The following is a 24,462-nucleotide window of genomic DNA, read 5'->3' as shown; positions in this document are numbered from 1 at the left end:
ATGCTTATCCCTCTGTCTGTCTTAAATGCAAAGCCAAGGCTGTTCACTCACTTTGTTCTTTTGAAGTCAACTGTGTATACAGTCTGTATCCAATTTTCTTTAGAAGATTCCCCAACAGAGAGAAAAGCACTCATACACAATACGCAAACTATTCGTTTATAACATGTAGACAACATGCTACACTGAAAAGCAAAACCTTAAATGCATTGCTTTTCTATTGCAAAATCAACAGGGATTGATTTTTAAGGAGGAAATGCTAACTATGTGTCAGAAGTGAAGGTAATTCCCTACTGCATTCCATTTCTCTTTCATCACTATGTTGCAGTAGTGGCACACTGAAAAACATGAGAAAAGTGTTAATATCTGTCTGGAACCTAGGCACTATGTCATCGATTTTTTTTTCCCAGTGTGGTATATTTCCTGCATGTTACTACTGAAAAGCAATCACATTTGTGTATAGTTTTTCACACGATTTTCACCGGCATGATTCCTTTTCACTCTGGCAGCTCAATTCTATTTCTTTAGTCATGAAAAGTACCGTTTGTTTTTCTCTGTCAATTTGCTAATGAGCTATAGCAAGAGAGAACTGAGAGAACATTCACACAGCTAAAATATGGAAAGCAAAGAGTGAAAGGAAAATAAGAGAAAGTACTGACTAGAGACAGAAATATAATTGACATTTTAATGCATCACAGTTCATTGTTACGTGATTCTGTATCAAATTATAATAATACATATATAATAATAGTAATATAATATAATTACATGACAAACTGTCACATAATTATATATAAATGGCTTTTTTTAATTGAAAAATGTCAACAGCACCATATATCCTTATAATAAAAATTAGCATTATAGGCTATTGTGGTCTAATTCCTTTAAAACACTTTCAAATAAATACTTAAATGACTTAGTATTCAAATACATTTTAATAATAATAAAAAGCCTATAATGTTATACTGCCATAAACACTAACAGTACCTGAAACCTTACTTTAATCATATAAAATAACATGGGAATGTCACGTCCACGTGTATTGGCATTCGGAGTGTGCAGCGCACACCTCGAAGTGCAACTTGCATGCAGTGCTATGCTCAAGCTCATTAGGACTAATTGCCATGCACCTATGCCTTATCAGTCTGCGATCAAAGCTCGCACATATAAGGACTCTCTGGGCACAGACTTTGTGAAGTATACGCGATGTACCCTGCATCTGACTTTATCAATCTTTTGCATTTTGTAATTGCTTCTCTGGTTTCGGCTCTGTTTTGTTTTCCTGACCATGTTTTGTCTCTGCCTTGGATATACTGTCTGTGCCTCGCATGACCATTGCCTGTTTTCCCACTCTGCTTTTGCCCAACAATTTGGATCTGTTTGCCAGGGTGTTTTTAAATAAACTCTTTCAGCACTTGCATCCAGCTATCACCCATTTACATGACAGGGAACATTAGATGAGCATACAGACCATTTGGTATTTTTGTGAATTATTCTTCTATGAAAATAGGCTAAGTTATACACAGCCCAGTTTCCCAAAGAAATTTAAAATGTTGCAAAATATCAGCAAAAAGAAAACCTTTAGAGAAATCTATATCACTTGAAATTGAATTTAAAAAAATTCAGTCATTATGACAGCTGACATCTGTTGGCATAAGCCTTATGAATGTTTTATGTATAGGTTTATGTCAATGGTAATGAAGAGATAATGCATTAGCTGAATAAAGGTATAATAATGAATCTTAGAAATTTGATTTTATTTTTGCCTCTGAATACACCATATATATCCATCCATCCATTTTCTGCTGTTTATCTGGGTCTGGGTCGCGGGGGTAGTAGCCCAAGCAGAGCAGCCCAGACTTCCCTCTCCCCGGTCACCTCCACCAGCACTTCCGGGGGAATATCGAGGTGTTCCCAGGCCAGCTGAGAGATGTGATCTCTCCAGTGTGTCCTGGGTCTGCCCCAGGGTCTCCTCCCGGTGGGGCATGCCCAGAGAACCTCCCCTGGGAGGTGTCCAGGGGGCATCCTAACAAGGTGCCCGACCCACCTCAACTGACTCCTTGCAATCTCATCTCATTATCTCTAGCTGCTTTATCCTGTTCTACAGGGTTGCAGGCAAGCTGGAGCCTATCCCAGCTGACTATGGGCGAAAGGCGGGGTACACCTTGGACAAGTCGCCAGGTCATCACAGGGCTGACACATAGACACAAACAACCATTCACACTCACATTCACACCTATGGTCAATTTAGAGTCACCAGTTAACCTAACCTACATGTCTTTGGACTGTGGGGGAAACCGAAGCACCCGGAGGAAACCCACGCGGACATGGGGAGAACATGCAAACTCCGCACAAAAAGGCCCTTGTCGGCCACGGGGCTCGAACCCAGACCTTCTTGCTGTGAGGCGACAGCGCTAACCACTACACCACCATGCCACCCTATGACTGTATGAGCAAAATATTTTCAAGGGCACAAAATCAACCTGAATAGAATAATAATATTATTGCATAAGAACCACTGAATTGTGTAATGTGTCAGCCATGGAGTCTCCTGTTGATATGACAGATGAGTAGGCAGTCAGATTATTTGCCAGGATGAATCCTCATGTGGGAATATAGACCTAGTCTTGAGGTGCACAGTCGGCCATAGATGTTGCAGGCAAAAGAGTTCAGTGGGTCTGGGGGCTGCTTCTTTCTTTCTCGCTTTGCCTGGACTGCAGCTGCCCTCTTGGACTCAAACGTCTTTATGCCCAGACTGCAGTGATGTCTCCAGGATGCCCTGTCAAGGGTCAGGTTTTCCCAGGAGACAGTGTCAATGTCACAGCTCTTGAGGTTGGCCTTCAGAGTGTCCTTGTACCTCTTGAATGGCCTTCCTTAGTATCGATACCCACTGCTCAGCTGTCTGTAAAGCAGCATCTTGGGTATCTGATTGTCTTCCATCCAGACAACATGTCCTGCCCACCTGAGCTGACACTTGATGATCAGATTCTCAATACTTGAGATACCACACTTTTCCAGCACCTGCAAGTTGGACATCTTGCCCTGCCATTTGATGTTGCAGATTTTCCGCAGACATCTTTGGTGGAACTGCTCAAGCTGGGTGATGTGTCGACAGTAGGTGGTCCAGGTCTCACAGCAGTAGAGTAGGGTGCTCAGAACAACTGCTCTGTACACAGCAATCTTGGTGGTGACTTTGATGCCGCGGTCTTCCCATAGTCTCTTAGTGAGTCTGCCGAAGGCAGCACTGGCCTTGGCAATACACCAAGTCACCTCTGCATCCAGGAATCCGTTGTTAGTCACAGTGCTGCCCAAGTAGCAGAATTTCTCCATGGTCTTAATATCTGTGTTAATCATTGAATTGTGTAGTGTGTCAGTAACAGCATTGAAAACACAAGCTTGGAACAGCCTCCAAACATGGCTGCTCTGGACTACAACACCCAAGAGTCACAGCGCCCTCAGTCACCTGATTACTAATTGCATCTGTCTCTCATTCCTCAACAATCACTTTGCTGACTTAAGCCCAGCTCTCACACACTCACATCGCGAAGTATTGTTTAGTGTTTCCGTGCCTAACTTTACTGAACTGTTTACTTTCTGCCTGACTTCCTGTGTTTAGACCGTTATCTACGTTCAGTCCCCGACCTCGCTCTATTGTTTTCTCTGCGTTATCCTGTTTGCCGATCGTTACTCTGACTACGATTCCTGCTCTTCGTTTTGGCTCAGTCTGCAGTTTGCTTCTCCTTGCTCTCCCCTGTACCTGCATGCATAAGTGCCTGCACCCTGACATGGTAAAGTGTATTTCACATCAATAAATTGCTGCATTTTCTTGTGACAGTAATACCAATAATGAGAGACGCATCACAGTTACGATACATATTTATTCCTTTCTTTGACATCGCATGCCATGCTCCAGAAACAACACCATGACATTTATTATAGTGTGACTCTGCTGGTTGCCTGGTGGACAGCAGTGAACCAGTGCTTTCACTTTACATCATTACTATATAGTTATGATTGAATATCACATTTGATGTTTCATAGTTGTCTGGTTATATCTGTGACGTCCATGTGCATTGGCACTCAGAGCATGCAGTTACAGACTGGAAAGCATGCGCAGCACCATTAGGACTAATTACCATGCACCTGTTCCTGATTAGAGTGCAATCACAGCACATATATATAAAGACTCTCAGTAACACATAGACTTTGTGAAGTATACACTCTGTACCCTGTGTCTGACATTACCAAGCCTTGTATTTTGTATCACTTTTCTGGTTTTGATCCTGTTTGTGGTTTTGGACTGGTATTTGGTATTACCTCTGATATCCTGAGGCGAGGTGGCCAAGTGGTTAGTGCGCTTGACCGCCAAGCGAACAGTCCCCGGTTCGAGCCTTACCTTGGACGGTGATCTGGGGCTCGCCTCCTGTCCACCCAGCAGTGAATGGGGACCTGGTGGAAACACTGTGGAAGTTAAAGGTGGTGAGGAAAGGAACTGGCCACCCTACCTCACCATGACGATGGCCTAGACAGAGTGTGCTCTCTAACAGGCACTCCCCAACGTACGTATGAAAATGTATATGGGACTCTTTGACTTTGACTGATATCCTGTCTGTGCCTCACTCAACCACTGGCTGTTTGCTAGCATGTTTTCAGGAAAACTCTTCCTGTACTTGCATTTGTCTATTGCTCTTAAATGACAGAAACTGTTAATTGTCCAACAAGCTAATAAACCTGTTTTAACTAATTTTATATAAAACTGTCTTGGATATATTCCATAAAATGTGTTAGTAAATAATCCCACATTATTTTTTGAAAAGCAAATTAAAAATAACCACTGGATTAAATCCCATCTAGTTTATGGAAATAAAGATACAAATTTTGTTGTCCGGTGGTCAAGTGTTTATGAGATTAATTACCATGCACCTGTTCCTGATTAGAGCACAATTACAGCACCCAATCTCTTGCACTTATGATTGGGTTCCCTATGGTGGTACATGTTTGTCATTCGTATGTACAGACGTCTTACGGTCAAAAATCAGGTCAATAAATTCTCTTAAGTATGGTGCTCTACTCCATGTGCTTTGTGTGCAGGGAGCTCTGCTATAAATTTGAGTGATAGTCATTCTGACAGACATAATAGAAAATACAGTATGATATATGACGTATGGAGATTCCAATATTATGCTTTAAAATCAGGTTATACTGGGAAATAAAAATAAAAATTGAGACGTATCAAGATACATAAGGAATATTTATACAATACTTGCATTGTGGGTCCTGTGCATGTGTGTGGTATATGATTAACACCTGTTCTGGCATCTGTGAGATGAAACAGTACAGCAGGAACAGCTGCAGTGGTTTGATGTGTAGTCTATCAGTAGCATAGAAAGGGACAAAAAGCAAACAGAAAGAAACTTGGATATAAGTTGCTCTTATTCAGTGAGTATTAGCCATTCATTAGCCAGTGCAGAAATCCAGAGTTGCTCTCCTGCCTTTTGTTTGCTGGTGATTAATTTGCATCAGATTTGTTTTGGCCAGGCCCAGCTGTCCTTCCATCTGTTATAACTGTGACATAACACAAGGACCTGCCGCGACGAGCCGGACGCACCCGCCCACTGCTGACGTCACCTGTTCTCTTATGCTCTTTCACGATCTCACCATATTTTTTTTTCCATTTGCTTGATCTTCCTCTTTCCCCTTCTCTATAGTGCTGACTATGTTTCTGGCACTGGTGTGTGTGTGTGTGTGTGTGTGTGTGTGTGTGTGTGTGTGTGTGTGTGTGTGTGTGTGTGTGTGTGTAGACTTGAAGGTTGGAGATAGAAATGCAGCCAAAACTGAGCTAAAACTGTACTGGAAACTGCACCATCACAGTATTGGGACATGATGCTCTTCTCCATTTCTCTCCAAATAACACACACTGACAGCACCAGGCCATCTGATTGGATTTATTGAGTCTCTTATTATTCAGTCCTCATATCTAGAATGTGTATTTGATTGAAAACATTCATCAGTCTTGCACTAATGATTCTCAATCAACAAAATATGAATCCAGTCTAGAAGATGATGTGTTGCTAATGAGACACATCCAGAGTTTTCTCCCATTTATACACTAAAATGTCCTTTTTTTCACTTGTGCCCCAGCAGTTATGACAAAGCTGCAAGCACAAAATGACAAATTATGAAACCAGCATGTGCAAACTGACTAGCATTTGTAAATGATGGATGAAAGTTGTCTCATTTTCTAGTTGACCTGTTTGAAACACTAAATTAATTCAGAAACTCTGTTATTGTTTCTATATTTTGATAAATCAGCAGGCACTCATGTCTGTCCTTATCTACAGGATTGTTGGAGATACTGAGCCCTACACCAAACTGTGCTGTAAAGGCTTTTGCATCGACATCCTAAAGAAACTTTCCCGTAACATCAAGTTCTCCTATGATCTCTATCTGGTCACCAATGGCAAGCACGGCAAGCTCGTCCGAGGCATCTGGAATGGCATGATTGGAGAGGTGAGATAGTATTTATGTTGTGCAGCTCTGATCATGTGTCAGTGTTTGAAGCACTTGGTCTAAGGTGTTTATATCAACTTTAAAAGAATGCATTACACTTTAAAACTTTAAACTTTCTATTTGTTCCCACATCAGGACACATTACAGAGCAGCAGAACCAGGCTCTTAACTCTGTAATAAAACTGTGTGGACATCAGCAGCAAAAACTGCAACTTTCATCTACTATGGATGGATGGATGGATGGATGGATTGACTGATTGATTGATTGATTGATTGATTGATTGATTGATTGATTGATTGATTGATTGATTGATTATGGTGTTCTTATTACCTATTACAATGATTTTCTTAACCTGACCTGTTTGGATTGGGGCCAGTTTATCCCATGAACTACAACCCGATTCCCAAAAAGTTGGGACAAAGTACAAATTGTAAATAAAAACGGAATGCAATAATTTACAAACCTCAAAAACTGATATTGTATTCACAATAGAACATAGACAACATATCAAATGTTGAAAGTGAGACATTTTGAAATTTCATGCCAAATATTGGCTCATTTGAAATTTCATGACAGCAACACATCTCAAAAAAGTTGGGACGGGGCAATAAGAGGCTGGAAAAGTTAAAGGTACAAAAAAGGAACAGCTGGAGGACCAAATTGCAACTCATTAGGTCAATTGGCAATAGGTCATTAGCATGACCGGGTATAAAAAGAGCATCTTGGAGTGGCAGCGGCTCTCAGAAGTAAAGATGGGAAGAGGATCACCAATCCCCCTAATTCTGCGCCGACAAATAGTGGAGCAATATCAGAAAGGAGTTCGACAGTGTAAAATTGCAAAGAGTTTGAACACATCATCATCTACAGTGCATAATATCATCAAAAGATTCAGAGAATCTGGAAGAATCTCTGTGCGTAAGGGTCAAGGCCGGAAAACCATACTGGGTGCCCGTGATCTTCGGGCCCTTAGATGGCACTGCATCACATACAGGCATGCTTCTGTATTGGAAATCACAAAATGGGCTCAGGAATATTTCCAGAGAACATTATCTGTGAACACAATTCACCGTGCCATCCGCCGTTGCCAGCTAAAGCTCTATAGTTCAAAGAAGAAGCCGTATCTAAACATGATCCAGAAGCGCAGATGTCTTCTCCGGGCCAAGGCTCATTTAAAATGGACTGTGGCAAAGTGGAAAACTGTTCTGTGGTCAGACGAATCAAAATTTGAAGTTCTTTATGGAAATCGGGGACACTGTGTCATTCGGACTAAAGAGGAGAAGGACGACCCAAGTTGTTATCAGCGCTCAGTTCAGAAGCCTGCATCTCTGATGGTATGGGGTTGCATTAGTGCGTGTGGCATGGGCAGCTTACACATCTGGAAAGACACCATCAATGCTGAAAGGTATATCCAGGTTCTAGAGCAACATATGCTCCCATCCAGACGACGTCTCTTTCAGGGAAGACCTTGCATTTTCCAACATGACAATGCCAAACCACATACTGCATCAATTACAGCATCATGGCTGCGTAGAAGAAGGGTCCGGGTACTGAACTGGCCAGCCTGCAGTCCAGATCTTTCACCCATAGAAAACATTTGGCGCATCATAAAACGGAAGATGGGCGGCACGGTGGTATAGTGGTTAGCGCTGTCGCCTCACAGCAAGAAGGTCTGGGTTCGAGCCCCGTGGCCGGCGAGGGCCTTTCTGTGCGGAGTTTGCATGTTCTCCCTGTGTCCGCGTGGGTTTCCTCCGGGTGCTCCGGTTTCCCCCACAGTCCAAAGACATGCAGGTTAGGTTAACTGGTGACTCTAAATTGACCGTAGGTGTGAATGTGAGTGTGAATGGTTGTCTGTGTCTATGTGTCAGCCCTGTGATGACCTGGCGACTTGTCCAGGGTGTACCCCGTCTTTCGCCCATAGTCAGCTGGGATAGGCTCCAGCTTGCCTGCAACCCTGTAGAACAGGATAAAGCGGCTAGAGATAATGAGATGAGATGAGATAAAATGGAAGATATGACAAAAAAGACCTAAGACAGTTGAGCAACTAGAATCCTACATTAGACAAGAATGGGTTAACATTCCTATCCCTAAACTTGAGCTACTTGTCTCCTCAGTCCCCAGACGTTTACAGACTGTTGTAAAGAGAAAAGGGGATGTCTCACAGTGGTAAACATGGCCTTGTCCCAACTTTTTTGAGATGTGTTGTTGTCATGAAATTTAAAAATCACCTAATTTTTCTCTTTAAATGATACATTTTCTCAGTTTAAACATTTGATGTGTCATCTATGTTCTATTCTGAATAAAATATGGAATTTTGAAACTTCCACATCATTGCATTCTGTTTTTATTTACAATTTGTACTTTGTCCCAACTTTTTTGGAATTGGGGTTGTACAACCCCAAATCAGAAAAAGTTGGAATGGTAAGTAGGAATTGAAATTAAAACTGAAAACAATGATTTGTAAATAATCTTTGATCTGTATTTTACACAAAACAATACAAAAGGGTTGGCATGATGGTGTAGTGGTTAGCACTGTCGCCTCACAGCAAGAAGGTCCGGGTTCGAGCCCAGTGGGCGATGGGGGCCTTTCTGTGTGGAGCTTACTGTTCTCCCCGTGTCTGTGTAGGTTTCCTCCGGGTGCTCCGGTTTCCCCCACAGTCCAAAGACATTCAGGTTAGCCTAATTGGTGCCTCTAAATTGACCGTAGGTGTGAATGGCTGTGTGTTTCTATGTGTCAGCCCTGGTAACTTGTCCAGGGTGTACTCTGCCTCTCGCCCATAGCCAGCTGGGATATGCTCCAGCTTGCCTGCGACCCTCATTCTCATCTCATCTCATCTCATTATCTCTAGCCGCTCCATCCTTCTACAGGGTCGCAGGCAAGCTGGAGCCTATCCCAGCTGACCACGGGCGAAAGGCGGGGTACACCCTGGACAAGTCGCCAGGTCATTACAGGGCTGACACATAGACACAGACAACCATTCACACTCTCATTCACACCTACGGTCAATTTAGAGTCACCAGTTAACCTAACCTGCATGTCTTTGGACTGTGGGGGAAACTGGAGCACCCGGAGGAAACCCACGCGGACACGGGGAGAACATGCAAACTCCACACAGAAAGGCCCTCGCCGGCCCCGGGGCTCGAACCCAGGACCTTCTTGCTGTGAGGCGACAGCGCTAACCACTACACCACCGTGCCGCCCCCGCCTGCGACCCTATACAGGATAAGTGGTTACCGATAATGGATGGATGGACAATACAACAGCACGTTGTTTGATGCTTTACCTTGTGTTTCATTGTGCTTTTTTTTTTTGCTTTTTTTTCTCAAAATGAATACTTCTTTCAATTTTGATTCTTGCAGCACGTTTCAAAAAAAGTTGGGTCAGTAAAGCATTTACCACTTCATAATGTTGTCATTCCTTCTCACAACACTTAAAAAATGTTTAGAGACTGAAGACACAAAGTGATGAAGCATTTTAAGTATTATTTTGTCTCATTCTTCCTGCAAATAGGTCTTAAGGTGTGCAACAGTACAGGGTTGTCATTGTCATATTTTTCATTTCAAAATTCGCCACACATTCTGTATTGGGGACCGAGGGGACAGACACCCTCTTATTCCGCAGCCATGCCTTTGTAATGTGTGCAGAATGTGATTTTGCATTGTTCTGTTGAAATCTCCCTGGAAAAGATGTCGTCTCAAAGGCAGCATATGTTGCTCCAAAATCTCATGTACTTTTCTACATTAATGCTGCCATCACAGAAGTGTAAGTTACCTTCACCAAAGGCACTGACACAAACCCATACCATGACAGACCCTGACTTTTGGACTTATTGCTGGTAACAGTCTAGATGGTCCTTTTCGTCTTTAGTCCAGAGCACATGATGTCAATTTTTTACAAAATAGACCTGGAATACTGATTTGTTTGACCACAATACACATTTCCACTGTGTGATGGTCCATTCTGGATGCCTCCAAGCCCAGAGAAGTTAATGGCACTTCTGGACACGGTTAATATAAGACTTCCTTTTTTCACAGTAAAGTTTTAACTGGTATTTGTGGATGTAACTCCATATTTTAATGCTTGATAAAGGTTTGCAAGAGTAATCCCAAGCCCATGTGGCTATATCAGCTATAGATGAATGACAGTTCTTGATGCAGTGGCGTCAGAAGGATCAGAGATCTCAGGTGTTCAGCTTGGGCTTGTGCCCTTGCCCTTTACACACTGAAATTCCTCTAGATTCCTTGAATCATTTAACAATATTATGCACCGTAGAGTGTGAAATATGCAAATCCCTTTGTATATTTCTTTGAGGAAAATTGTTTTTAAATATTTATTCACACGTGTTGACTGACTGGAGATCCTCAGCCCATCTTTGCTCCTCAAAGACTAGACCTTTCCTGGATACTGATTTTGTACAATCACCTGTTGACATCACCTGTTTCAAATCACATCATTATTTAATTGTTTTACCTCATTACTAGCCCTCAACTGCCCCTGTCCCAACTTTTTTTTGGAATGTGTTGCAGGTCTGAAATGCAGGAATGGATGTATATTAACAAATGAAATGAAGCTGACTCGACAAAATTTGAAATATCTTGGGTTCATTCTATCTACAAAGAAATACAAGTCAAAGTAAATTTAGAAATCACTGCTTTCTTTTTTTTTTAAATTTGCATTTTCCATACCGTCCCAACTTTTTCTGATTTGGGGTTCAATTTGTAAATTGAGTTTTCTGAGAAAATCATCCATCCATTATCTGTAGCCGCTTATCCTGTTCAACAGGGTCACAGGCAAGCTGGAGTCTATCCCAGCTGACTATGGGCGAGAGGCAGGGTACACCCTGGACAAGTCGCCAGACCATCGCAGGGCTGACACATAGACACAGACAACCATTCACACTCACTGTCAATTTGGAGCCACCAATTAGCCTAAACTGCATGCCTTTGGACCGTGGGGGAAACCGGAGCCCCCGGAGGAAACCCACGTGGAGAGCATGCAAACTCCACACAGAAAGGCCCTTGTTGGCTGCTGGGCTTGAACCCAGGATCTTCTTGCTGTGAGGTGACAGTTCTAACCACTACACCACCATGCCGCCCCCTGAGAAAATCATTCAAAAGATATTACAGAAAGAGGTACAAGCCCAAACTTTTCCATCTGGACAGTCACCAAATACTGAATGAGCACTAAGTGGTGCAGCTTCTTACACAAGAACAGAAATAATAACTATTATAGGGGTGTTACACTGTATCTTATGTCAGATGGTATATCACAGTCAAACTTCTATAATATACAAACAGAAAACAGAAACCCAAAACTCTAGTTTGGGCCACAGGTAAAACTATAGATTTTTTTTTGTACTGAATTTTTAAACATTTCCTCTCCATATCCAACTGCTTTAGGTGATGAAAAGAAATCATGTGGTAGTGATCTGACCTGTCACTACACTAAATGCCACAGCAATATATTAGTAAAATGGCTTAAAGCAAGCATAGAAATGACATCTAGCCATCTGTTTTTGCTGAATGTAGAGTAGAACTTAAAAAGTTATTGTTTTAGATTTAAAAAAAACCCTCTTAATGTGTGTTTTTTCTGTTTCTTTAAGGTGGTCTATAAGAGGGCAGACATGGCCATTGGGTCTCTCACTATAAACGAGGAGCGCTCTGAGATCATTGACTTCTCCGTTCCATTTGTGGAGACAGGGATCAGTGTGATGGTAGCCAGGAGCAATGGAACTGTGTCTCCATCAGCCTTTTTGGGTATACATCTTCTATTATTCATTGTTTTTCATCACTTGTGTCTTGAGTTATCTGTAAAATTGGAAGCTGAGTTCCTTATATCACACCATTAGCACACAAATAGTAAATAATTGCGCCACAAATGTCCTATCGTCTCATGATTAGACTTTTTTGTTCTTCTGTGTGACAGAGCCCTATAGCCCTGCTGTGTGGGTGATGATGTTTGTGATGTGCCTGACAGTGGTGGCCGTGACTGTGTTTGTCTTTGAGTACTTCAGCCCTGTAGGGTACAACCGTAGCCTGGTCACTGCAAAAGGTAAGTGGAGCAGTCCTGATAGCAGAAATGAGGACAGATGTACAAGAGTCCCAAACTAATGCAGTCTGATAAATCTGAAATGACTGATCTGATGAAACATTGGGTTTCATCATGACCTGGTTTAAAAAGTAATTTTCTTTTACAGGAAGCTTCAACTTCAGACATCTGTGATTAATGGTTTAGATTTAACTTTTGCCAGAGAATACTCCAAATTGAATAAAACCAGAGCCTTTATGATGAAATTGCCACAGATGACTAAGGAAGACAAAATTAGTAGTTATCAGTGATCGTATGATGGTTTAAAATGTAATATTGAACTCCCAGTCCCAGTTTTTTATTCAGTTATTCATTTTAAAGCACATTATTCCATAACTACTACAGATTACTCAGTAATTCTCGTGAAACTAAAACGTGAAAGGCACATAGTTATGAGCTGTGAGGAGTATAAAGATGTAATTGCTGACCGAGCTTGCTAGTTTACATCGTTAACTATGTAGCAGGAAAACACTGATCCTGCACAAGTGAGTCTGTAGATTTACAGGATGTATTACAGTATCTTATTGGCAACAGAGTTACTGTAATTAATACTTGCACCATTAATACTGCAATGTTTGTTTGTAGTAATGATACACTGTATTGCATTTTTAATTAGAGTACAAAACTGTATTTTACATGACTAATTATTCATAACAATTTTTTACCATAAAAACTCACTGCTTAATAACTTAGTTTGAAGGAGTCAAAATCCTTATGATAAATGTCATTCTCAAATAAAAAAAAAAAATCCGAAATAAAATGTTAACAACTTTTCAGACTAGTTAGCTAACTTTGCTAGCTAAGTGTTAGAATGTATTAGAATGTTGTTGGCAGAGGATAGATATCAGTTAGGTGTGTTAACACTAGCTCAGTGGTGGGTTTCCCAAAAGCCTTTTAATGCTAAGAGCATCTTAACTAGGAGAGAGACCCTGTGTCAAATTACTCACTATATAGTGAGTTTGCCATTTTGTAGCGCTGTCCGAATGTATAGTGAGAATTATTACACCTTATATCGTGTACTCAAAGTATCCCACAATGTATCATGAAAAGTAGTGTACAACCGATGGTCACTAACCAAGCAATATATACCATCATGCATTGCAGTCGCGCTGAAAGAAATAAAATCAAAAGCCTCAAATTTGATTTAATAAAAGGCAGCAGGAAAGAAAAAAAGTATTCAGCCTTGATTTAAAAGAACTAAAAGATGCAGCAGACACAAAGTTCTTTGTATTTGTTAATGTGGGAAATACGCTCAGTATAATATGTATTTATCACAAAAATACATGCATGTATTTACTTTTTGAAAACCCACCTGATCTGGCACGTTTTAATTGTGCGTCAGTAATGACGTAACTAACAGTGCAGTGGAGTAGTGTCCAAAAGTGTTTTTCATTTTACCAATGAGCTCACTATATAGTTCTCTATATAGTAATTCCCTATATAGTGAGTAGGGAGTAGTGAACGAGTGAGTGATTTCGGACACAGGGAGAGTGTTCACTGTGCTGCTCGCTCTACCATTTAATGATGATCTTTGTGCTGCAGTGCTTTTGAGAAACTCGGGCCAGATCTTACAGTGTCTTGCAAAAGTATTCATCCCCCTTGGTGTTTGTCCTGTTTTGTCACATTAATTGAAATGTGGAATTAAAATAGATTTTTGAGGGGTGAGCACCATTTGATTTACACAACATGCCTACCACTTTAAAAGTGCAAACTGATTTTTTTTTTTTTTTATTGTGACACAAACAATAATGAAGATGAAAAAACAGAAATCTGGAGTGCGCATAGGTATTCATCCTCCAAAAGTCAATACTTTGTAGAGCCACCTTTTGCTGCAATTACAGCTGCAAGTCTCTTGGGGTATGTCTCTATTAGCTTAGCACATCTAGCCACTGTGATTTTTGTCCATTCCTCAAGGCAAAACTGCTCCATCTCCTTCAAATTAGATAGGTTGCATTGGTGTACAGCAATCTTCAAGTTATGCCACAGATTCTCAATTGGATTGAGGTCTGGGCTTTGACTAGGCCATTTCAAGACATTTAAACCACTCCAGTGTAGCTTTAGCAGTATGTTTAGGGTCGTTGTCCTGCTGGAGCGTGAACCTTCATCCCAGTCTCAAACCTCTGGCCGACTCGAACAGGTTTTCCTCCAGAATTGCCCTGTATTTAATGCCACCCCTCTTTCCTTCAGTCCTGACCAGCTTTCCTGTCCCTGCAGATGAAAAACATCCCCACAGTATGATGCAGCCACCACCATGCTTCACTGTAGGGATGGTGTTCTCAGGTTGATGGGAAGTGTTGGGTTTGCACCACACATGGCATTTCCCATGATAGTTTCATTTGACCACAGAATCTTCCTCCATGTGTTTGGGGAGTCTGCCACATGCTGTTGGGCAAACTCCAAATGTGTTTTCTTTTTTTTTCTTGAAGCAATTGCTTTTTTCTGGCCACTCTTCCATAAAGCCCCGTTCTGTGGAATGTACAGCTTAAAGTGGTCCTATGGACAGATACTCCCATCTCCTCTGTGGACCTTTGTAGCTCCTTCAGTGTTATCTTTGGTGTCTTTGTTGCATCTCTGATTAATGCCCTCCTTGCCCGGTCTGTGAGTTTTGGTGGATGGCCTTCTCTTGTCAGGTTTGTAGTGGTGATATAGTCTTTTCATTCAGCTATAATGGATTTAATGGTGCTCCCTGGGATATTCAAAGTTTGGGATATTTTTTATAACCCAACCCTGATCCATACTTCTCCACAACTTTGTCTCTGACCTGTTTGGCGGCTCCTTGGTTTTCATGTTGCTTGTTTAGTAGTGTAGCAGAGTCAGGGTCCTTCCAAAACAGGTTGATTTATACAGACATCATGTGACAGATCATGTGCCACTTTGATTGCACACAGGTGGATCTAAATCAACTAATTATGTGACTTATGAAGTGAATTGGTTGGACCAGCTCTTATTTAGGGGTTTCATACGAAAGGGGGTGAACACTTATGCACACACCAGATTTCTGTTTTTTCATCTTATTGTTTGTGTCACAATTTAAAAAAACAAAGCAAAACAATTTTCACCTTTAAAGGTGGTAGGCATGTTGTGTAAATCAAATGGTGCTAACCCTCCAAAAATCCATTTTTATTCCAGCTTGTAATGCAACAAAACAGGACAAACACCAAGGGGGATGAATACTTTTGCAAGACACTGTAGCTGTTGTCTTTTATGAGTGGAAAATATTTGAACAATTGTATTTTGTTGCTTATAGTATTATTATGGCATACATATACTTTACTTTTTACTCAGATTCATACTTTACATTTTTGTCAGACATTTATAAATCATGAAAGTCTCTTCTCATTCAGCCAGCTCATGACTGCATGCTGTATATTCGTTGACTGGGATCAGTTTAACATCCAATCAAGTTCATCGGTGTAGAAAAACAACCAAGAATCATACCAGTTCTTCATCTGCATTGACCTTCTTGTGCTGCACAGTGTAGTTAATCCTATAGCTATCCGTGTTCATCTGAAGATAGTTAAGTTGCCACACTGAACTTGATCATGAGTAGTCCAGGGCCTGCCTCAGTAAAATGTTCCAATACACTGGAGTATAGACATATGTATAAAATGAAGTCTCTGCTTCATCTCCGTAGAAATAGCACTTTAAGTAAGTTTTGTTAATTTGTTAACATTAACTGGCTATATTAAAAATATAATATTAAAAAATCTTAACCTGTTTTCTTTGTTAATGCCAAGTGATACTAGCACCAATTCCAACAGCTAATGTAACTGGCTTGATAGCAAGCTAGCTAATGGTAAATAAGTATTGGTTATTTACATATTTTACTTCACTCATATAATCGGCAAATGTAATTCCATTTCTTCAGGTAAACTATTAATTTTTATTTATTTATTTATTTTTACTTGCACCTGAGTACATGTTTGGCTACGGCTACGTACCTGTACTACCACTTTTAATTGAATAAAATTTTTGCACATTTTCTATACTTTCATATAAGTATAGTTTGTCAGTCCTTTTCCCACCCTTGTTTATTAGAGCATCCTGTATTCAATGGAAAGTTGATTGTAATTTGGACTGAGCATTTAGCAGCAGAGATTTTATGGCGCAAAATAAATATAGTCAGTAGAACAAATCAGGTTTTAAAGATCTACAATATTAGTATGGAAACCTCAAAAAGAAATATCCATTTCAGATCCTGGTGGGCCAACCTTTACCATTGGGAAGTCGGTATGGCTGCTTTGGGGGATTGTCTTCAACAATTCTGTGCCAATTGAGAACCCAAAGGGCACTACGAGTAAGATCATGGTGCTGGTTTGGGCCTTCTTCGCTGTTATCTTCCTGGCCAGTTACACAGCCAACCTGGCAGCATTCATGATCCAAGAGCAGTACATTGACACTGTTTCTGGCCTGAGTGACAAAAAGGTAAGCAATTATGCTAGTGTTTTGGGGGTTTTTTGGTGGGGTTTTTTTTGGTAATTAAATGTGCTTCATTTTCAGGATATGAAAACATCATCGCAAGCTGTGAAATTACTTCATGATTGAAAATAAAATATTTATATGTTTGCATATAAATCATGTATGCCATCCTGCAAAGGAGGGGGTTATACGATTTGATTAAACACGGCATGACTGTTTACAGACCCTAAATTGCTGACAGTAAAAAAGCAGATTAGGGACAATGAAATTTGAGACTGTTTGTCTCAAATTCCATTCCTGTTAGCCAGAGAGAAAATTCTCCTTCACTCCTCAGATAATATTTACCGGTAGCTCAAAAGAGAGACCATTAATTCAATTCAATTTAATGCGATTGTGGTTTTTAAATGCGCAAAATCTCACATACAAATGAGCAGACGGTTATAAAGTGTCCCGAATGATATTTCTTCTCAGTAAAAATGTCAATTAAATCCAGCAATGATATACATTTTGAAAAAAAAAAAAAGAAAATTTAATAAAGCACAATTCATCAGGGGCGGCACGGTGGTGTAGTGGTTAGCGCTGTCGCCTCACAGCAAGAAGGTCCTGGGTTCGAGCCCCGGGGCCGGCGAGGGCCTTTCTGTGTGGAGTTTGCATGTTCTCCCCGTGTCCGCGTGGGTTTCCTCCGGGTGCTCCGGTTTCCCCCACAGTCCAAAGACATGCAGGTTAGGTTAACTGGTGACTCTAAATTGACCGTAGGTGTGAATGTGAGTGTGAATGGTTGTCTGTGTCTATGTGTCAGCCCTGTGATGACCTGGCGACTTGTCCAGGGTGTACCCCGCCTTTCGCCCGTAGTCAGCTGGGATAGGCTCCAGCTTGCCTGCGACCCTGTAGAAGGATAAAGCGGCTAGAGATAATGAGATGAGATGAGACAATTCATCAGTAATATTCATTTGTGGTGCTGAAGATGTGAATGCAATTTGCTTCATTATGCATTCTGAAGATTAAAAAGAGCTTCTAAACATTCTGTGTGTTATGGTGCAATCAAGGAGATAGCTTAAAGATCTGAGCTTTTATCATGTCACTCCAAAGAACTTTACTATTATGAAAGTGATTTTACTGGTACAATGATGGGTATTATGGGCATGAGCTATACCTGTGTTCATAATGGCTTGGGGTCACAATGTAGGTTGAGAGGAAAGCAGTAAATATTAAATATTAAGTCATTCCAAACTAGTAACTTGTTTACTTCTGGACAACATTTGTACTGGCATATTATACAGTATCTACTGGCTTGTATTGTGAGCCAACATTAAAAGGCAGCCAAGGGATGTTTGTTTCATTTGCATTTTGCATCTCATTACCTTATGGTTCAGAAACATAAACATGCATAGAGAAGCACAGCTTAGTGGAGCACCTTGGTAGTGTATTTGGCAACATTAAATTACATGGCTCTATGAATATAAACATTTTTGGGGCAAAAACAATTCATATCTTTCAAAAACATAATACTTGAAAATGTATGTTTTATGCGTATCATTATACATTCAAAACAGGCTTGCAGGCATAATGCCCTAGAGGGAGCACTAACACTGACTGGTTCTCTGCTCTCTCGCAATGGTTTTTACACATTTCCTCTGCTGCTTTGTCTCATTCATTTGTAAGATTCATCCAAGTAACACTAATCCTCATGCTGGTCATGCACAGTGGAGAAATAAGTGAAAATACTTACTAGAACAGCCCCACACAGCACCTCCTAAATCCTGTAGGCATGATAAATGGCATTTGTTGACACGGTTCTCACTAAATTCTGCTCAACTTTTATCCACTGAGCTTAAAATTCTCTTCCACTCATAGACGCAAGATAATCCTAAACCACAACGTTTCTCATGCTTCAGATTATTTAAATGATAATACTGCTCGGTTTTACTTTACTGTAGGAATGTAAAATGTAGGAAAAGCAAATGAGAAAAAATATTACACTATTTATTAAATGGCGTGAAAAGGAGAAAGTAATATTGAAATGTCTTGGAACCATGGTTCTGTGACCGTGCTAATATCAGTTCATGGTACAGCAAAGCAGAGATCTGGAAGTTTAAATTAACAAGTAGGGAAATTGAATGCATAATCTTAGCTCATTAATTAGGGATCAAACGCCTTCAGGCTGATGTTTATCTCTACTTTTTTTTAATCTCTATTTTTTTTTCACCTGAAGCCTATTTCAGTATGGTGTGACAGATTCACACTTCACATATTAAGTCCAGAGCTATGGAATCCTGAGAACCTTTGGGTTCTCAGACTAAAGACAAAGACTAAATTCTAAAAACATGCACATAAAGAAATTCAGTTTAGACTTAAATAAATAAATAAATAAATAAATAAATAAATAAAGGGGCGGCATGGTGGTGTAGTGGTTAGCACTGTTGCCTCACAGCAAGAAGGTTCTGAGTTTGAGCCCAGTGGCCAACGGGGGCCTTTCTGTGTGGAGTTTGCATGTTCTCCTGGTGTCTGCGTGGGTTTCCTCTGGGTGCTCCGGTTTCCTCCACAGTCCAAAGACATGCAGGTTAGGCTAATTGGTGGCTCTAAATTGACCGTAAGTGTAAATGTGAGTGTGAATGGTTGTTTGTCTCTGTGTATCAGCCCTGCGATGATCTGGTGACTTGTCCAGGATGTACCCCGCCTCTCGCCCATAGTCAGCTGGGATAGGCTCCAGCTTGCCTGTGACCCTGCACAGGATAAGTGGTTATGGATGATGGATGGATGGATAAACAAACAAACAAACAAACAAATAAATAAATAAATCTTCCTCCAACAGTTCATCTTGCTCACCAAAACCATTACACTGGGGATATCATGGGGTCAATTTAGCTTTCAAATTAAATTTACATTTGTCCCTCTGTTAATTTTGTGACATCTTGCCTGACTCAGTTCCAGAAGCCCCAGGAGCAGTACCCACCATTTCGCTTCGGTACAGTGCCCAATGGAAGCACAGAGCGGAATATAAGGAGCAACTATCCTGAGATGCACTCCCACATGGTCAAGTACAACCAGAAGGGTGTAGAAGAGGCCCTGAACAGCCTCAAATCTGGGTACAGTTTGACTCTCTTCCCCAAACAATATAATTTGCATATCACTGGAAGTTCCTTCATTTAATTTTTAATCTTTGTTCTTAACAGCAAACTTGATGCGTTTATTTATGATGCTGCTGTGCTGAACTACATGGCTGGTAAAGATGAGGGCTGTAAACTAGTGACCATTGGCAGTGGGAAGGTTTTTGCAACTACAGGCTATGGCATTGCCTTACAGAAGGAGTCCCGCTGGAAACGACATATTGACCTTGCCCTGCTCCAGTTTCTTGCTGATGGTAACCTCAGAAAATTCTCTGACCAGTTTGCAAAGAAGTTGCAAGAAATTTTCATTGAAATAAAATGAATATGATATGCTTAGTTGACCACTCACTGAGCATTTTTATAATTAATTTTTTTTAACTCTTCATCCTTGTTCGAGTGTTAAGTATTTCCTGACAGAGATATATTTTGTGATTAAGGTGATACTCAGAAGTTGCAGACAGTGTGGCTGACTGGAATCTGCCGCAATGAGAAGAAAGAAGTGATGAGCTCCAAGCTGGACATTGACAACATGGCTGGAGTGTTCTACATGTTGCTGGTGGCCATGGGCCTCAGTCTGCTGGTGTTTGCATGGGAGCACCTGCTCTACTGGAAACTACGCCACTCTGTGCGCAAATCTGAACGCCTCGACTTCTTACTGGCAATCAGTAGGGTAAGTGTTTCCTCGATTTGGGTTTTAACTTCTTTGTTAATCTTTAAATGTTTGCTTGTAGTGCTAGAATCCAGTTTCCAACATTATAACAATTTCAGAAGATACAACACATACTGTCGCAAATCCTTGACATCCTTGAACTCACAAAATGCTGCAATAATTACTAAAAAAAAAAAAAAAGGCCTGCCAATTTAAGGACCAGTTATCCAGCCAAATACAGTCGTGGTTTAATTTGATTGTTTTAATGGTTAAACTGCAAAACTAAAATTTTATACAAATAAAAATCCTATACAAATCTTATATTTCCATAATGCCAGTCAAGGTGAATCCCAATTTCTAACATTTTTGTGTGTTGGCTTCAGTAGATATGTACATAACAAATATTGAATATCAGCATCAGCCCTGCGATGACCTGGCGACTTGTCCAGGGTGTACCCCGCCTCTCGCCCATAGTTAGCTGGGATAGGTTCCAGCTTGCCTGCGATCCTGCACAGGATAAGTGGCTACAGATAATGGATAGATGGATGGATATCAGCATCCATTCCGAATCCCAGAATCTAGATGCTTCTGTAAAAAAAATTATGACCAGTCATCTAGTCATAAAAAAAATCAAGGACAATCTAATTTTTGATTAAAATGAAAGATCAGAAATGTTTCTAAGTGTTAATTTCATTTAGGAAACATGAAATTATAAAGGTAGCCTGGATAGGTAATTTGTTCCATTTTGAAACTTTAATATTAATAGCTTATGAAATCTGGATAAACTGACAGACATGGTGTTAGTTTAAGCAACCCAGGGTAAGATCCAATTTAAAAGTAAAATCTATTTAGAAGAATAAAATAGGAGAAGAATAATACCACAAATGCATAGTCAGCTTCTGACTCATTTTAAATGCTGATATGAAAAGGCACATAAGCTTGCAGAGCAAATCAAACATTTTTGTGACTTGACTCATGATGTGAAAATATATTCTACATTTTTTGTTGTTGTTTACGCTGATGTAATACTTGAGAGAATTTTGACATACTCTAAGTAAACATTAGCACAGGAGCTATAATTTAATTGTTTACTTCCTAGAACACTCTAAAACCACATTTTTTTTCTTTCTTTGATGTATCTTTTTCTTTGTTATTTCTCTTGTAGGGTATCTACAGCTGCTTCAATGGTGTGGAAGATGCAGACCGCAATGGAAGTATACAGAGCCCAGATGTCACTAGCAGTTACACCCAGGCCAACATGCTAAAGATGCTTAAGACAGCCAAGGATATTGTATCCTCTGCCAGAGTGGAAAATTCCTTGGACAATGCCACTAAGACAATTGAGAATTGGAGCCGCCGAGCTCCAGAAGCTTCAAAACCTTGTCTTCCGACCCGTCTGATTAGCACTGATGCTAGTCATGGCCGTTTGTCCTACATCTCCAGTGTCCCCAACAACCATACACCTTATACCCAGAGGGCACTGACTCCCACTTTCCCCCTGCATTATGGAAACAGTGCCACCTTGCTAGAGAAGCCTCGGGGAGTGTCAAGGCCTGTCCCATTACGCTACACTCTTCCTGCACGGACGAGTCACCATCATATATATGAACGAACACTACCTATTTCTAGTCTAAGCAGTCCCCATATTGCTATGAGGGACCCCCCACCTCCCACAGCCCCAAAGCCACACCACAGCGCCAGGCTATTCATGGACAGCCAGGGCTGCCATAAAATGGCCTCTTCCTTTCTCCCTTATCGTGAGTACCATGCCCCTGACATCTATGTGGAACACCAAGAACCTCCTGAGAGCCGGAAACTGTATACTGAAGGACTGTGCCGTAAGAAGAGGTCCCACAGCTACGTGGCACCATCGCCTGAACCTCGCCGCAGAAATGACTATGATGAACCAACCTCTTGCATGGCTGAGCTTAGAGCCAATCAGCTCCTGGAAAACCATGCCCATACTTCACCCTTTGTGGGAAGCCACTACCAAAGGCCCAGTGGCAGCTACAACTCCTGCATGAAACCATATCTGGAACCAGATATGGATGATGTCCCTCTGCTGGGAAAAGAGAAACTGAACCGCCGCGCCTCTTTCCTCAGGGCCACTTGGGGTGGTGACAGGATGCGGCATCAAGATGAGAAGCCTTCAACCTCTGCATCTTCTTCTACTCGCATCAACATGCCTGACCTCTTCCCTCGTGTAATGGTAGCTAATCAGAAGCCTTCAAAGATGTATGCCAGTTCTAGTAACAACTTTTGCTACAATATGCCAGCTGAGCCGGCCTATCTTGATCCAGCTCACATGGGATCCTACCCCTACAAGCCACAGAAACTCAAATACTCTCATTCTACCCGCCTTCCCTCATACCGTGAGGCAATTCTGCAGAACGCAGCAGCTCTGCGGCGGTCTTCTTCCACAGTTGTGCACAGACATTACTCCACCTACTTGAACTCATACACTGATTTGCCAGTATACATGGGCTCACTGGCACAGGGGCCTGCACATTTCTATGATCATTCCAAAGACATGTGTCACCTGTTCCCCTGCATCAACCACTACACAAATGATGCTGCCCTGGTAACCCGGATAGGTGGAAGGCCTATGGTGTATGAAAGCACTGCTTTTGGAGGTTACAAGGGTGTTGGATGCTCACGTGATGAACCACCTCTGCAGCCACTGCACAGTTTACCAGCCTCATCTAAGAACAGGGACCGCAGACAGGTTTTGGTGGCACGGAGGCTTAACAGTCCTTATGTGCCAAAGCCCTGGGGCAGAGTGTCTAGTCTGGAGTCTGAAGTCTAAAAGGCTCAAAGTCCTGTCCCATTATAAACTTAAAAAAAGAAATGTGTGAATGTTCAGAACTTCCAGGCTTTAAATATTGCAAAAATAAAAGCTGTGCTGAAAGTGGAAGTGGACTGAAAGTGATATTCCCAGTGCAATAATATGCAAGGCAGCAGGAAGGGCGAGAAAAGGCACAACTATATGATTACTGCTGGGACATCAGTATACTTTAAAATATTAAAACGAAGTAAATATAATATTGAATATTTTAATTCTTATATATTAAAATTGAGTCTATACATTATTATTTTAAAAAAAGGTTTTTAAATGCAGTTGCATAAAAACAGGTGGAGCAGGTTGCAAGGGTTCAATTAATCTTCATGTAACTTTGGTTTCTGGGCAAATCAGCATTCCACAGTTTTGGAAACAGCTGCAAGGCGTTGCAAAATTTTATAAATCAACCACTACAAAAAGGTCTTCCAAAAATTTTGTAAGTTCCAAGTTTTCAGAAAGCCGTCTGTTTGGGGCTTTTTATTTGCTCCAGTGATGTAAATGAGATTTTAAGACCGGTGAAATGCAACTGGTTTTTCCGTCTGTATTTCCACAACTGTTTCACTGTTTAATAAATGACTGGTGGCTTTAAGAGCCTTTTGGAAAGGGCTCTGTTGTCATCTGTTAAATGATCAAATGTATTATAAGATAATCAAGCTCTTAGACAAGCAATAAATAAAATATACCTGTTCTCTAAAAACATTATGTATCTGCACACAATACATGCACAGCATAATCTTGATGAGGTCAACTTAAGTCAGTCAAATGTAATAAAAATAATGTTCTTTTACTTATATGATCAAAATCAACAGACTTAAAAAATATTAGCTTCCAGCATGATTGTGGTTCCAGCTCTTT

General features: G+C 40.9%; 1 protein-coding gene across 1 annotated transcript in view; it reads left to right on the top strand.

Annotated features, from left to right (window-relative positions):
- The window catches only part of grin2ca (glutamate receptor, ionotropic, N-methyl D-aspartate 2Ca), a 77,074-nt gene extending 53,500 nt beyond the window's left edge, over positions 1-23,574 (top strand). Inside the window, exons 5-12 of the mRNA XM_060902602.1 lie at positions 6,339-6,507; positions 12,109-12,262; positions 12,432-12,557; positions 16,789-17,018; positions 19,938-20,098; positions 20,186-20,373; positions 20,557-20,789; positions 21,934-23,574. Coding sequence (XP_060758585.1) covers positions 6,339-6,507; positions 12,109-12,262; positions 12,432-12,557; positions 16,789-17,018; positions 19,938-20,098; positions 20,186-20,373; positions 20,557-20,789; positions 21,934-23,574 — 2,902 coding nt within the window. The remainder of the gene's footprint in view (positions 1-6,338; positions 6,508-12,108; positions 12,263-12,431; positions 12,558-16,788; positions 17,019-19,937; positions 20,099-20,185; positions 20,374-20,556; positions 20,790-21,933) is intronic.
- Positions 23,575-24,462: the final 888 nt, after the last annotated feature.

This window comes from Neoarius graeffei, chromosome 20 (assembly GCF_027579695.1).
Source record: "Neoarius graeffei isolate fNeoGra1 chromosome 20, fNeoGra1.pri, whole genome shotgun sequence".
NCBI classification, from domain to species: domain Eukaryota; kingdom Metazoa; phylum Chordata; class Actinopteri; order Siluriformes; family Ariidae; genus Neoarius; species Neoarius graeffei.
Note: the sequence above shows the minus strand (reverse complement) of the source record. Positions and strands in the feature narration are given on the sequence as shown.